The sequence below is a fragment of the Phaseolus vulgaris genome, chromosome 1 (assembly GCF_051622355.1).
Source record: "Phaseolus vulgaris cultivar YP4 chromosome 1, ASM5162235v1, whole genome shotgun sequence".
Classification (NCBI taxonomy): Eukaryota; Viridiplantae; Streptophyta; class Magnoliopsida; order Fabales; family Fabaceae; genus Phaseolus; species Phaseolus vulgaris.
In genome coordinates, this window is record NC_143498.1 from 23,326,057 (window position 1) to 23,341,118 (window position 15,062).

Sequence of the window (15,062 nt, forward strand, 5' to 3'; positions counted from 1 at the left end):
TACACATTGATTTGAAAAATGTCCATATCCAAAACATTTATGACATTTGATAGAGCTAGAATTATTAGTAAGTTTAGGTTGGGAGTGAGACATAAAAATAGGTTGAGAATAATGATGATAGGAGGTGGACTTAGGATGAGCATGGACCACTTCCTTCTTATGGTTTAAAGGATAAGAAGAAGATGGGAATGATAATTCTGTTTATAAATTTCTCTATTTTGTCTCCCATCTTTTTAAGGTTGAGAAGTGCTTGAAAGATATGTGTTTGATTAAGGAGAAATGTATAAATTAAATATTTTCAATTAAAGATATATAAATTTATAAAATATTTAAAACTTACTAGGAAAACCAATTAATAAAATATTACTTTACATTATTTAAAAAATATAAAAGTTAATTGTTTTTGAAATAAAATTAAACAAACAAATTCAACATAAGAAAAAAACTGCGCAAAATATTTAAGAAGTGTAATTTATCACAATCTCTTTAATTTTCCCGCGGGATCATTTTAAAAAACCAAATAGCATTTAGTTTTGACCATTTACGCGCCGTTACGAAAGCAATGGTGCTATCCACCGACGCATCACCGCCACCTGCGTTAGGAGACGAGCCGTTACCTCTCGACGGCGACGGTTACGACCTGAACGATGACGACGTCGCTTCGTCCGGCGTCGTTTCACTGGACGACGAGGGTTTTCCATCGCAACTCTCCGGATCGGAAACGCCGTCGGGAAAGAGCAGTTTCACCGACGATTTCTATCGCTGCGGAACCGATTGGTCCTCGCTGTTGTTGCTGGAAGATAAAAATAATAGACAAATCGATTTCGAACGCTCGGGGAAGAAGATGAAGCAGACCAACCTGTTTCAGATTTGGGGTTTCAAAAGAAATGACGCTGTAGGTTCAGTTGAATCTGGACCGAGTCTGAGTGTTTATTCTGATGAAGGAGGTAGTTCTTCTGAGAATAAGATTGTGAAACCTGGAAATTGGGGTTCAATTTTGCGCGACAGAGGGAAAGAGTCTGAGAACACGAAATCTCTCCGCAAGAGAAAGGGTTTCAGTGGTGAAAATAGGGTTACACGTTCCTGTCCCTTTTATAAGAAAATCCCAGGTGAAACTTATTATCTTAACTCTACTAATTCATGTCGAGTCAGGGAACCGACTTAATGGAACAAGTACATCCAAAACTGCAATTTGGTTTAGTCTAAGAGACTGACGAAACAAATTGATTGTGAAATTAGTTTGGGAATAGTTCCATCTTGTTTTTTTGGTCCTTATATTTTGTTATGAAAATGAGAAAACATGTAGTTTGTAAATGTTGTAAATGTTCTAAATGTTCTAAATGAACATTCTTTTTTTGTAAATGCAGGGACAACATTCACTGTTGATGCTTTTCGGTATGGGTGTGTTGAAGGGTGTTCAGCGTATTTTCTTAGTCATTTCCATTACGATCACTATGGTGGCCTCAGCAAGAAATGGTCACATGGCCCTATATATTGCTCTCCTCTCACGGGACGGCTTGTTCAAATGTGTCTCTCTGTAAATCCTTTGTAAGAACTCAGAAACTCTCATGTATCCGATGCTCTGTTTATAGATTGCTCACGTACATGAACTTACAAATCAGACTGCACTTGATCATGTTTTTCACCTTGCATTTCGGTGAAGGGGTTAACTTTTTTTTATATTTATTTGTACAGGTATATCTACCCTTTAGAATTTAATACCGAACATTTGATTGATGGTGTCAAAGTGACTTTGTTAGAAGCTAATCATTGCCCTGGTGCGGCTTTGATTCACTTTAGCCTCCCAAATGACCAATGCTATTTGCACACTGGGGACTTTAGAGCGTGTAAAGCAATGCAAGCTTACCATCTTCTTGTAAATCAACGTGTGAATGTACTTTATTTGGATACAACATATTGCGACCCAAAATACAGGTATGACACTGTTCTGGTTTTGTACAGGTCTTGTCATTTGGTTACGATATGTAATGTAATAATTGGTTTTTACAAATTTCTGGTTCAGGTTCCCTTCCAAGGAAGATGTACTAAATTATGTTGTCAAAATTACGAAGAACCACCTCAAAATTCATCACAGAACTTTAGTGGTTGTTGGGGCATACAGTATTGGCAAAGAATGTGTATATCTTGCAATTTCTAAAGCTCTTGGGGTATGTGTGTTTTTCTAGACAGACTTCTATTTTGACTCGTTCATTCTATACACTTTTTTTTTCCAATTGTCCTTCATGTTGACAAGAAGAGGGATGTGCCACGAAAAATAAAAATATATATTGATAGCCTAAGGGATTGTTTATTTCTTTATGACGATCTAATCTATATATTGCTGATGGTTTTGAAGTATTCACTTTATTTCTTTGATCCTTCAGACAGATCAGAGATCAATACTTAAGCGATTGGTTTGTCTTCTTGAAGATCTGATTGGTATTGCTGATGGTTTTGAAGTTTTTTCCGGGTTTATTTTAACCTTATGCAATGTCTAAACTTGTGCATAATGGTGACCTTCCATTATAGGCAAACAACAATTTTGGCTATTTGTGGTTGTACCATCCTTGGACTTGGGGTCAACCCATGTTTGATCAAGGATGTGGAGAAGAGGGCATTTCATGGTAGTTGTACCGATCAGTCTTTGGGCGTTGTTGACCACTGATAATGTTGGTGCCACGTAAGCGGGTCCCACGAGCGGTCTGAGCCAGCGTCTCGCGAAGCACGTGCTTCAAGGAGTTAAAGAGTGGTCAGACATCAGTCATCAGGATGTACTGACGTGCCACTAGACAGCGTGGAGAGACCGGACATCAGGAACCCAAACAGTAGAGCTGGGCCACGAGAGGTGGGTCCCAGATCAAACACTAGTTATTTGTAAGGGAGAAGCCTAGATCACGAGGGTTCATGCGTGTAGAGTGGATGATGCGTTCAAGCGTAACAAAAAGTGTAGAGCCACGGGAAAGATATGACCGGTGAGGGTCACATTCCAGGGGTGAGCTGCATGCATGGCACGTGAACAACTAGACACTCACAGGGGCGGGTGACCCTAGAGATCAGGTGCACGAGGAGGCACCCAGGTGGTCACCCCGTCAGAGGTTGCACTCCAGTTAGGGACCCCACGCACTAGGTTATCCTAAGAGTAGGGTAACAACAGTGCTGGGCCCGTTCCGGCAGAAAGACCCATTTTGGGTAAAGATGAAATCCTAGTTTCAGTCTATAAATAGTAAGATAACAAACTTGGCAAGGTACGCTATTCATTTGTGCCGCTTAAACACATACAGTGACAGTTACACAGTTTCGGTGTTTCCTAGCCCTAATACTGACTTGAGCGTCGGAGTGCAAACGGCCTCTAGGGCGCCCTTTGTCTGTGTTTTCAGGCATTCATCACAAGGACGGCACATGCAAACGCAAAGATTCTGGACGAAAGAGTGATGTAGGCGCACGAAGGCATTTCGAGTCAACCGGTAGGAACATTTGGCGCCCACCGTGGGGCTCGATACAAAACATTGTCCCACCAGCAAAAACGAGGAAAATCCAGGAGATGAGAAGTACGAGGCAAAGATTTGTTGCACCAAACGGGGGTGAGGACCCCACCCTGCAACAGGTTATGGAGACGATGCGAGCCCTTCAGGAAGAGATGGCCGCGTCGAGAGCAAACAGAGAATGCATCCAAGCAGACTTGGTAGCGTCGCAAGCAATGAGCGAGGAACTGCACAAAGATCTACAAACCCGCGCAAGTGACCGTGAGGGTACAGATCAGGAGCCTGTGACGCCACCCAGAGAGTTCCCAACACTGTTCTCACAAGAAATCGTGGATGCCGTGCTACCAGCCACGCTCGTAGGACCCAAGGTGACCTTCACTGGTACAGAAGACCCGGAGGCTCACCTCAGGCCTTCCATACGCAGATGATGCTGGTTGGGGGGTCCGACGCGATGAGGTGCAAGTTGTTCATGAGCACACTTGCGGGAACAACGATGGACTGGTTCATCAACCTACCTGATGGCCATGTAACATCGTTCCTGCAACTCACAGATGTTCAGGGCACAATATATCGCGAATTGGGCTCCCCCGTCCGTCTCCTACGACCTCTTTGATATAAGACAGTATCAAGGAGAATCTTTGAAAGAGTTCCTCCACCGCTTTGGAGCACAGGTGGTAAGGTTGAACCTCAAAGACGGAAGATGATGGTGCACGCGTTTAGGAAGGGCATTGTTCCAGACCCTTCAGCGAGTCACTCATCCGAAACCATCCTAAGACCTTCGCCGAGATAAGGCGCCGCGCGGTGGCCCATATTGCGGAGGAAGAAGTTAGCAAGAAGCGCACATGCGTGGTTCCCACGCGATCGCGCGCGACAGGTCGTCCTCAAACCCTAAGGGTGCACAAGGCAACGACAGAGATGAAGACCCCCGTGAAGCAGCAACCCTATCAACCAAGAAAGCTTAATGCGAGGGGGCGCGAGAGAGATAACATGCCGCCAAGGCACGATTTCGTGGTAGAATTGAAAGACCTCATCGCTATCCCAAACACAGCAGAGAGGCTGAAGGTGCCTCCCAAGATCGACAAGAGGCTCGGGCCCAACAAGAGCGTCTAGTGCGAGTTTCACCAAGCATTCGGTCATCCTATACGCAATTGCTTAGTGCTAGGACACCAGCTAGACGAGTTGGTGAAGAACGGTCTCCTAAGGGACTATTTGCAAGAAAAATAGGGGACCAAAGACATGGCGGCAACAGGGGGTGGCCCGGGGCATGAAGTCTTCGTGCACGGTGATGTTCACACCATCGCAGGAGGATTCTCGGGAGGAGGGTGTATCGCTTCTCAACGAAGGAGATACTTACGAACAGTGATGTCAGTAGAAGCACAAAGGACCGACGACGCCTTCGACGTTGACCTGGTCTTCACCAAGGTAGACCTAGAGGACGTTGTCCCCCCATGACAACGACCCAGTGGTGATCTCAGCGGTAACCGCAGGAAGGAAGGTGCACCGTGTGCTAGTAGACCAGGGAAGCTCGGCAGATGTAATATTCTGGACGACTTTCAACAAGCTGCAACTATCCCCCGACATATAGAGGCCCTATGGTGGCTGCCTCTACGGTTTCGCAGGAGACCAGGTAGAGGTGCGCGGATACTTAGAGTTGAGGACCACCTTCACGGATGGCACCGCGTCACGTACGGAGAACATCAGGTACCTTGTCGTCAATGCCTCCTCTGCTTATAACATGTTGGGTAGACCAACGCTGAATAGGTTAGGGGCGGTACCGTCGACAGGGCACATGAAGATGAAGCTACTGGACCTGACAGGAAAGGTGATTACCATCAAATCATATCAGAAGGAGGTCAAGAGATGCTACGAGAACAACCTCAAAACAAGGAGAGGGATATCTATGGTTACTAGTGGACCACCGTACACTGAGGAGGTCCCTCTGCCCGGTGTCAGTCGCGTTGAACCCGACAAGACCATAGCAGAAATCGCTCGCGGGATCAAAGTCTCCAAGTTGAGCAACATCCTCAGCCAAACGGCACAAGGTCTGGTTGAAAAGATAGTAGAATGCAGGCTGAAACCGGGCCCCGAGGTGTTCGGGAGAGAATCAGGGAAACCTCTGGGTTCCTTGCTCATTGAGCGTGGTACAGAGACTGTTCCGGCCGGTACAGAGATGAACCCAGAAAGGCGCGTGTCTGTCTTGTCTAGATTTACACTAGTCGGAGGAGGGGGCGACCTCCCTTACCAAGGAGGGTGTAAAAAGGCGCTCATCAGGTTGAAGGGGTACTTAGCCAACCCTCCAATCTTGTGCAAACCACAGCCAAGCACATCGCTTAGTTGGTACCCAGTGATGATCAATCAGGCGATCAATTCAGTCTTTGTGCAAAAACAGAACCAGTTTCAAGAACTTATACACAGGGGAAGCAGAGTATGCCAAGGACTTGAAGAAAGACACCAGGTACTAGAGAAGGCAGTCCCGCTGGTTTCACGTCAGGTCTCTCCCGCGTGGACTGTCTCTTTCAGAATGACATAAGTCCTTGGGACGAAGCAGGCAGACTTAAGACGCTTAAGCAAGGCCCAATTCCTCGCACATGGAACACGGCCGGTTTCAAGTTTTATTTCAGTTAAGCAGTAACGTTGTACATGGTACTAGGGAACACTCTTTTTCCCTTATAAGGGTTTTTTAACAAGGTCGCCAAACAAATTTCGATTGAAATGTTTTCTCCAGTTATGTACAATTAAGTAAAAACTTGTTTCCTTGCGTTAGAAGTTTCGTGAGTGGAGAAGTAGGTTCGTGAGAGAACACCTCCCCTTTTGGGTGAAAACGCTAAGGTTAAACGAAAAAGTTCGCGAGATAAATCTTCCTCGCCTTTGAGCAAAGTCGAGGTCAGCTAAAAACCTTGTTTTCCTTGCGTTAGAAGCCTCGTGAGCGGACAGGTAGGTTCGTGAGAGAACACTTCCCCTCTCGAGTGAAAGCGCCAAGGTCGAACGAAACAGTTCGCCAGTTAAATCCTCCTCGCCTTTGAGCGAAGTCGAGGTCAGTTGATAGTTTGTCAGTTAAATCCTCCTCGTCCTTGAGCGCAGCCGATGTCAGTTAAGAATTTGTTTTCCTCGCGTTAGAAGTCTCATGGGCGAAGAGGTAGGTTCGTAAGAGAACACCTCCCCTCTTAAGTGAAAACGACAAGGTAAAACGAAATAATTCACCAGATAAATTCTCCGCGCCTTTGAGCGAAGCCGAGGTCAGTGGAGAGTTTGTTCCACTTGCGATTAGAGGCCTCGAAAGTAGAGAAGTAGGTTTGTAAAAAACACCTCTCCTTTTAAGCAAGAACGCCAAGGAGGGACAACCTAGTCCACAGTTAAAACCCTTCCTCACAATGAGGGGAACATACAACAAAACGCTAAAAGAAACATTTTGGTGCCAAACACCATGAGTTAGCAGTTAAGCAAGTCAAAGAGCAGTTTTTGATTTAAGGAAATAAAAACAGCTATATGTTCGAGAAAGTAAAGTTTTGAGCAGATAATAAATTGTTTGTCTGACAACCAAATGCAAGTTAAGGAAAGACCCTGGGAACGATTTGCCCATTTTCGACACGGTTTAATACCGTGAAAGGCGTGGTATCCATCCCAGGATGTGCGCAAGCAACTTGAGCAAGAGTGTCTCCGAATCCCTTGTTATAAGCATCGAGAACATCTCCGGTCAGCTCAACCTCAGCTTCTTCAAACCTCTTAGCTTGTTGAAGGAGTTCGGCCTCCACTTGACCCAGCTACACCTCTTGACTGATGGACCTTTTCTCAAGCCCCGCAATCTTGGACTGGGACACATCAGCAGCCTCTTCTAGCTCGAAGACCTGAATTCGCAAGGGCAGAACTCTTGCCTCCAACTCAGCAACCTCTCGACACTTGACGTGAAGTTGCTTAAAAGGATCTTTTTCAGAATGACGAAGGCGGGCCAACTCCTATTTTAACACAGCCTCACGGGCAGCGAACAAACGAGCCAGCATGGACGTTTCCTCTTCAGTCTTGGCTTCTACCGGTTCAGACCTGGTTAGAAAAGCGTTAGACTAAGCAAAAAGAGCCCCAAAATTGAAGTCCAGTCTCTCCCTCGCAGCGGCCTCATCTGAGTCCACAATCAGCCTTTAAGGACATGCTGAAGGACAAGGGGCAGCTCGAGGGCAGGAGGAGTCACAGAAGCGCTTGTCCCACCAAGGTCAGGGAGCAGGGAACATTGGTCGTGTGATCCAGGGGAGAAACCGAGCGATCGATAGAAGAGGAACGGGAGGCCATCGCAGGCGTAGGCTTGGGCCTTTTAGGGATTGGCCCCTCGGCGGAGTTCTCGTCTGAGTCGATCTCTACCACCACTTTACCCTTGTAAAGGAGTGGGGTGGGAGACGGTTGGACGGCAGCGGGAGAGACCGCGACTCCCGGAGTAGAAGAAGTGGGCGAAGGCGCGGCGGTGGCAAAAGCAAGGGCGTGGTGGCGAGAAGTGCCCACATCCCTAGAAATCCCGTGGAGAAGAGCAAGGATATCAGTTAGTTTAACCCGTTTCTCTTTACTCAAAACCGTACCTGCGTGCAAATTTCAGAAGAAACACAAAGATAAAACATGCGAATGCACGGAAGTAGAGTGTGCAAACACAACATTACGATAACAAGAGTTAGCACCGCCAAAGTCCCGGGTTTCTTGAATCGTAACCCAAAGAAAATTCAGGAAAAAGGAACATAGGGCGACTGAAATGCAAAGATTAAACCGCCCAGACAGTTATCTAACATCAGAATCAATAAACGAGTGCGAACAATAGTCAAAGTTCGTACCTTTGATCAAATAGCAAGAAGTTGTTGGAATGTGTAGGAGAAACACGAGAATGCTTGAGGAAGAAGATGGAGCAATCAAAGTTTCAGAGAATGATGGAACAATGATTAAACGCGTTTTCAAACGTTTAAAGAAAGAAAAGAAACGTAAGCGACGTTAAGCCCCAACCGTTGATCAAAACACGTGTGCGCAGATAAGACAGGCCCAGAAAGACGTCACTTTTATGCGGTGTTCACGTCCTGTCACACAGAGCCACGTAGGTCACCCAGGGCAAGGACTTAGTCTCTTCGTTGAACGAGTTACAACTTGAGACTGGGGGCTTATGTACCGATCAGTCTTTGGGCGTTGTTGACCACTGATAATGTTGGTGCCACATAAGCGGGTCCCACGAGCGGCGTGAGCCAACGTCTCGCGAAGCACGTGCGCCAAGGAGCCAAAGAGTGGTCAGACATCGGTCATCAGGATGTACTGACGTGCCACTAGACAATGTGAAGAGACCGGACATCAGAAACCCAAACAATAGAGCTGGGCCACGAGAGGTGGGTCCTAGGCCAAACACCAGTTATCTGTAAGGGAGAAGCCTAGATCACGAGGGTTTATGCGTGTAGAGTGGATGACGCGTTCAGACGTAACACAAAGTGTAGAGCCACTGGAAAGATATGACCGGTGAGGGTCGCATTCCAGGGGTGAGCTGCATGCATGACACGTGAACAACTAGGGCACTCCCAGAGGCGAGTGACCCCAGAGATCAGGTGCACGAGGAGGCACCCGGGTGGTCTCCCCGTCAGAGGTTGCACTCCAGTTAGGGACCTCATTCGCTAGGTTATCCTAAGAGTAGGGTAACAACAGTGTTGGGCCCGTTCCGGCAGAAAGGCCCATTTTGGGTAAAAATGAAACCTTAGTTTCATTCTATAAATAGTAAGATAACAAACTTGGCAAGGTACGCTATTCATTTGTGCCGCTTAAACACATACAGTGACAGTTACACAGTTTCGGTGTTTCCTAACCTTAATACTGACTTGAGTGTCGGAGTGCAAACGGCCTCTAGGGTGCCCTTTGTCTGTGTTTTAGGCATTCATCACAGGGACGGCACGTGCAAACGCAAAGATTCTGGACGAAAGAGTGACGTAGGCCAGTGTTATCACTTATCGGCCATGGCGTCGCCATGGCGGATTTCGGTGGCGGAATTCCTGACCACCGTCACAACAAGGCGGTGGCGAATCAGATTTCTCATGGCAGCCCATGGCGGCCGCTATTGCCATGTCGGAGTGCTAACGGATATTGGAGATATCGAAAAAAGCAGAGAAAAGACGGGAGTTGCGGCGGGGCTGCGCTTAAGGAAGAAGGGCTTGCGGCGGAGCTGAACATAAGGAAGATAAGTTTGGGCCTAAGGCCCATTTCAACTTTAACCTAATAAAATTTAAATATTTAAATGCTCTGCAGCAATGTGCCGCTGAAACCCTAATAAAAAATCACAAAATACTTAAATTAGGCTTTTTGGGCCTATTTAAGTTTTTGGGCCAAAGGCCCATTTCATCTTTAACCTAAAAAAACCCTAATAAAATTAAATATAATTTTAATATTGAATGCTTTGCAGCAATGTGCCGCTGAAACCCTAATAAAAAATCACAAATTACTTAAATTAGGTTTTTTTACACTATTTTGGGCCCATTTAAAACATTATAATTACACACCATATTTTTTATCTATGTGACAACCACTACACGTTCATTATTTTTGTATTTTCTGAAGTTATTTATATATATTTATATTATATTTTTTTTAATCGTAATGCTTTCGCCATAACCCGTTATGTTGTCCGTTATAACTCTGTAAAAGATTTTTGGGGTCTCCGATATGAACCGTTATCCGATATTGATAACACTGACGTAGGCGCACGAAGGCATTTCGAGTCAACCGGCAGGAACAATAGTGTTAGAGAAATATAAATTGTAAGTGTCAGGTAACGGGAAATCATCCTTTAGGCGACAAGTTTGTTGGTTTAGGCAATGAATTTGTTGGTCATGGGGTATCATTTTTGGAAGGCCTAGTGAGATTAGCAGTGATGCTTCTGTTACCAAAATTTTGAAAGTTTGAGAAACAGTTAAAATCCGTGGATTCCAAAATTCATTTTTCTAGTATCTTACATCTCCTACCCCTTGAATCAGTTTTCTAGTACTTAAACTTATCTAACGAGCACTAAGAAGAAAAAAGTCCTATAAATATGACATGTCTCAGGTTGAGAGAACACTTGAACTTACTGGCTTAAAGTTACTACTTTGACCAGAACAAATTGATGTCCACCATGGGATTAGGTAAAATTTTTCCTACCTGCACAAGACAACACAATATAAAATTATTAGAAACCAAAGACAAACCGTTCAACGCGAAGAAGATGGCCATCAAGTCATTAGGGTACAATGATCCTGCTCTGTTATGATAGCATTCTTGGCCCTTTTCAAAGCCTTCATTCCTTAAAATGACAAGCCATTTCTTTCTTGGAGATTTTCATTTGGTTATTTGCAAACAAAATAATAAGGTTAAAACAAGAACATAAAAAAATTAAACTCTAAGAGGGAGTTATATATTGCTGTAGACTTTCATATGTACGACTCGGTATTCAAGCTTTAGTAGGATGGCTATATCTAAATTAGGCTCTAGCTTTTCCAATTTCTCCCAGTTCTTTGTGCTCGAACAATTCAAGCTTTTCCATCTTTGAGCACTTTGAACGTGAGGGTTTTGTGTCCTATTTATAGGAAAACCCTCTAGTAAGGTAGGGTTATGAGTAGGGCTTGGATTCTCAAAAAACGGCCTTTTAAACGCTTATAGGAGGATTGGAAAAGGTCAAGACACCCTGCTAACACTATTTAATGAAGCCCACAACCGGCGAGAAGAGGTTTGAAACTCAGAAATAAATATCATGTTTGAGGTCAGAATTATGTCAAAGTGTGTGCATAATATATGAAAGGCACGGAAAAACACTCAGCTATTAGGATGTAGTGGGTGTGGACGACATTCATCAAAGTACTTTCTTTTCAAAGGAATCTAGGGTAAGATGGAGACCGAGCTTAATAAAAACAATGTCGTAAAAAATGTAAAATTTACCCTCTACATCGTCGAATTCATTCTTGCAAACCGGCTCGTGCAGTTCACATGCTTGAATTCCACGTGGATGTGACGTTTGAGAATCTCGTATGAGGGTTCTAGAATGCTTACTTAGTCTTTTTGTTCTATTCGTCTTAAGACTGGAAGGCTGTGTATTGACTTGGATTTAAGGTGTCTGACCAAGTACATAGAGAAGAGAACACCTCATAATAGTGTTAAGGAAATATAAAGTCTAGCATTGACAAATCGTTCTTTAGATGATAAGTTTGTCGGCTATGAGTTGTCCTAATGAGTGTGTCTGCCCTGAATTAACTTGTTATGTCTCCTCTTAGTCTGTTTGATCCAGTGACGCAACGTCTATGCCTCTTTTTTATGATTCAGGTAAAAATTTATGCCAATGCTTCAAGAAGACGGATTTTACAAGCTTTTGGTTGGTCCGACCTTTCAGATAGACTCTGTACAAATGGAAATAACACGCTTATCCATGTTCTGCCTATGGCATCTTTGAGACCTGAGGTTTAATTTTATGCCGTTACATTTTTCCTCTTAAAATTTTGTTTTGTCTATCATAATTCACGATAATGTTTTTACTTGTTACTTTAGACCTTAAAGGATTACTTGAAGACCTACAAGGAGCAATTTACAGCAGTTTTGGCGTTTCGTCCAACAGGTATTTTACCAATACTTTAACTTGACTTCCGAATCATCTTGGTATTTTAAGTTATCAATAGAGAACATATTTGTGCCGACAGAGTCGTTTAATTCAAGTGTCAAATACTTCATCCTTCGTATTTTTAGGTTGGACTTTCAGTGAGAAGATAAGCAACGATCTGGAACTAATTAAACCTGTTACCAAAGGAAATATCACGATATATGGTAAGATTAACTGCATCTCGGCAACCACTCTTGCTATAAAATATGAAGTGTAAGCACTTGTTGTATTGAAAATGCACTGGACTGAACTGTGGTGGATCTGGGTATAGTGTTTCTTCATAGTAACGATCTGCTTTGAGATGCTGAAATGCTAAGTACTAGATCATTGTCCCTGAGTGTCAACAGACTTTTAAAGTTGTTTAAGGCTCCTGTTACGTAAAAATTAAGAAATATAGTTGATGTTATCATTCTTATAAAAAATGCTATTTTTCATTATACTTATATTATTAATTCATTCCGTCATTTAATATTTTTCATTTCTCTTAATTCCGTGATAAATGTGTATTTAAAACTAGGTGAAGGTTAAGATATATTTGACAAGATAATTAATATTGTTTTTAATTTTAAATTGATAAAAAAAAATATTGTTAAAAAACTAGCTCTTAAAAGGTATGGAAGTAGCAATAGTTATTTATCTACCATTGCAGCACAGTTCACGAGTCCCTTTTCTTACTTCTTCCAGGGGTTCCCTACAGTGAGCACTCCAGCTTTACAGAACTGCGAGATTTTGTTCAGGTCCGGAACTAAATATTGTGATTACTTTCACCGAGACATGTTAGTTTATTTGATGATATCGACAAACTTGCATTGTTTTCCTTTTGGAGTGAATTTATCTTTATCTTCACAGTTTTTGAGACCTGACAAGATCATTCCAACTGTGAATGTTGGGAATGCTGCTAATCGAGAAAAGATGCAATCCTACTTCCGAGACTGGTTGAGGTGCTAAAGTATCTGATTCTCTTCTCTTTCCAAAAGAGATTTAAGTGTTAATCTAAGTTTTCCATTTTAAAACCAATTTACGGGACTCAACATTGCTGCTTGGAGAAGGTATATGTGAATTTTATTTACACTTCTAATCGATTGGATTACATACTTTCTCAAATTGCAATGCAACATGTGTTTTTCTGCTTGTTTCAGTTTAAGCCCCGGTATACTTGTCATTTGTTGCCACTGAATTTCAGCTGCAATGTAGGGCATTCAAAATTATAATGACAACTGTTCTCCGGAGCTGAGTTTGGATGATCAGATCATCGAGATGATCTCTTTCTGCACACCAATACTTGATGTTGGAGTCGTAAAGATGAGAAAGCTTCACTTGTAAAAAATAAGAATACTCTGACACTAAGTGAAAGCATAAAATATGAATGTAATATGTATTGAGAATATATGAATTGTCTTATAAATTTTTTTTATCTTCTCATTTGTCTTTTTGTCTTAGCATAATATCATGTCAATTATAACATAATTGAATAACAATAAGTATATCTTTAATCTTCTTGCATTAATTAATTTATGTAAAAAGAATAAAAACTAGCATAATAGAATTGAGTAACAAGATTTTATCAAATAATATATCATTAATTTTTTTATATTTTCATTAAATTGAAAGACTAATAATTTTAGATATCTCGGCTAATTTTCATAAGAGATAAAATAAGACATATATAAGCTTTATCAAAAGCTCGCTTTTGTATTGATTATGAACTCAAGCTGAACTACAATACCTACTTGTCCAATTAAGAACACAAATGATTTTATAAGTTTACAACAATTTTATACCTGATTAAGGTTACAATGGTTTTACATTGCTGATCTAATACACAACCTCCAACCTTAAGTTGAGCGGGCGAGGAAAAGAGGCTTGTCCGTGTACATATGAAAAGACTCCCCTTGTTTAAAAACAACTTTGTGTGTGGCTTTAGACACTCCATAACAAGACGTAGATCTGACAATTTTAAATGCTTAGGTATACATGTCATTCATTTAGTGGCTTTTCAAAAAGTAAAACGTTTTCGTTACTTTTTCAAAAATAACCTCCATTTCCTCCACTTCATTTGTCACCCTTTCGCATTCCTCCTTCACTATCATTGCTCCTTTGCAACCTTCATCTCCTCCTAGGTTTGACTTATTTCTTTTGTCGTTAAGTCATTTTTCGGTGGTGGTTCATAGAAATATCGTATTTGTTGGTTCTGGATTTCTGTTCATATTTCCTCAAAAATGGACAACCTCTGGATATCATTGGGCTAGAAAGGAACTGCTTAGGGAAATTTCTTCCTATATTTCTTGGGAGAAAGTTAGAGACTTTCGAGAATTTGGCTCACTTAGTAAATCTGACAAGAATCTTATTAAGGGTTGCGTGTGATCAAGATGAACCTGTTTGTAGGGATGAGTCCATTGACCCTGTAGATCCATTTTGTTATTTCTATGATACCTAATAGATTTGTGTCCTCCTCTTTTCGGTTTTGTAGATGATTTGCGGAAGCTTCATGGATTGGAGATGGAGCAAGGTCCTCCTAGGAGTGGTGGTGACCTTGAAGGTGCATGATATGTAGGATTTGAGAGTGGTGAGGCCAACTCTACTTGGAAGGTGATGGTTTAGGAAGATCAAAAGCCTAACTTAGAGGTTTTGGGCAAAGAATGATATTGACATAATTTTGACAGCAATTCACTCATGTATTAATCTTTAATTTACATGAACCAAACTCCTCTATATATAGCAAGAGTGAGCTGAAAATGAAAAGAGAATTGGAGGGAAATTCAAATGTTGGCACATGGGAAGATGGCTCCTAAATTCAACACATGTGAGGTAGGTTCTATAATTCTTCCATGTGCTAGGAATTCTAGAACCTTACGCTCCACTTAGGCTAAATGTGGGCTGGACCTAAGTTTAATTAGGAGTAGGAAACTCTAATTAAACTTAGGTTAACATTTTAGGTACCCCTTTGCATGTTTCAA

General features: G+C 42.3%; 1 protein-coding gene across 4 annotated transcripts; it reads left to right on the forward strand.

The window, feature by feature from the left end:
* Positions 1–447: 447 nt before the first annotated feature.
* Positions 448–13,519, forward strand: SNM1 (DNA repair metallo-beta-lactamase family protein). Of its 4 annotated transcripts, XM_068616157.2 has the most exons (11): positions 448–1,109; positions 1,368–1,548; positions 1,696–1,935; positions 2,024–2,168; positions 2,385–2,439; positions 11,775–11,909; positions 11,997–12,063; positions 12,192–12,269; positions 12,790–12,842; positions 12,955–13,154; positions 13,245–13,519. In XM_068616157.2, exons 1-6 carry the CDS (start codon positions 563–565, stop codon positions 11,843–11,845), a joined length of 1,239 nt encoding a protein of 412 aa, XP_068472258.1. In that variant the 5' UTR covers positions 448–562; the 3' UTR covers positions 11,846–11,909; positions 11,997–12,063; positions 12,192–12,269; positions 12,790–12,842; positions 12,955–13,154; positions 13,245–13,519. The 4 variants fall into 4 exon arrangements, with proteins under 4 accessions (XP_068472258.1, XP_068472256.1, XP_068472257.1 ...); XM_068616155.2 differs by lacking the exon at positions 2,385–2,439; XM_068616156.2 differs by lacking the exon at positions 2,385–2,439 and having other exon boundaries at positions 13,300–13,519.
* The last annotated feature ends 1,543 nt before the right edge of the window (positions 13,520–15,062 follow it).

What these genes read in the sequence shown, in the direction of transcription:
- SNM1 (XM_068616155.2), top strand. Translation starts at nt 563, where the DNA reads ATGGTGCTATCCACCGACGCATCACCGCCACCTGCGTTAGGAGACGAG. An exon ending in CTTTTATAAGAAAATCCCAG is followed by an intron (nt 1,110 to 1,367) that starts GTGAAACTTATT and finishes TTGTAAATGCAG; the next exon opens with GGACAACATTCACTGTTGAT. An exon ending in AGGAAATATCACGATATATG is followed by an intron (nt 12,270 to 12,789) that starts GTAAGATTAACT and finishes TACTTCTTCCAG; the next exon opens with GGGTTCCCTACAGTGAGCAC.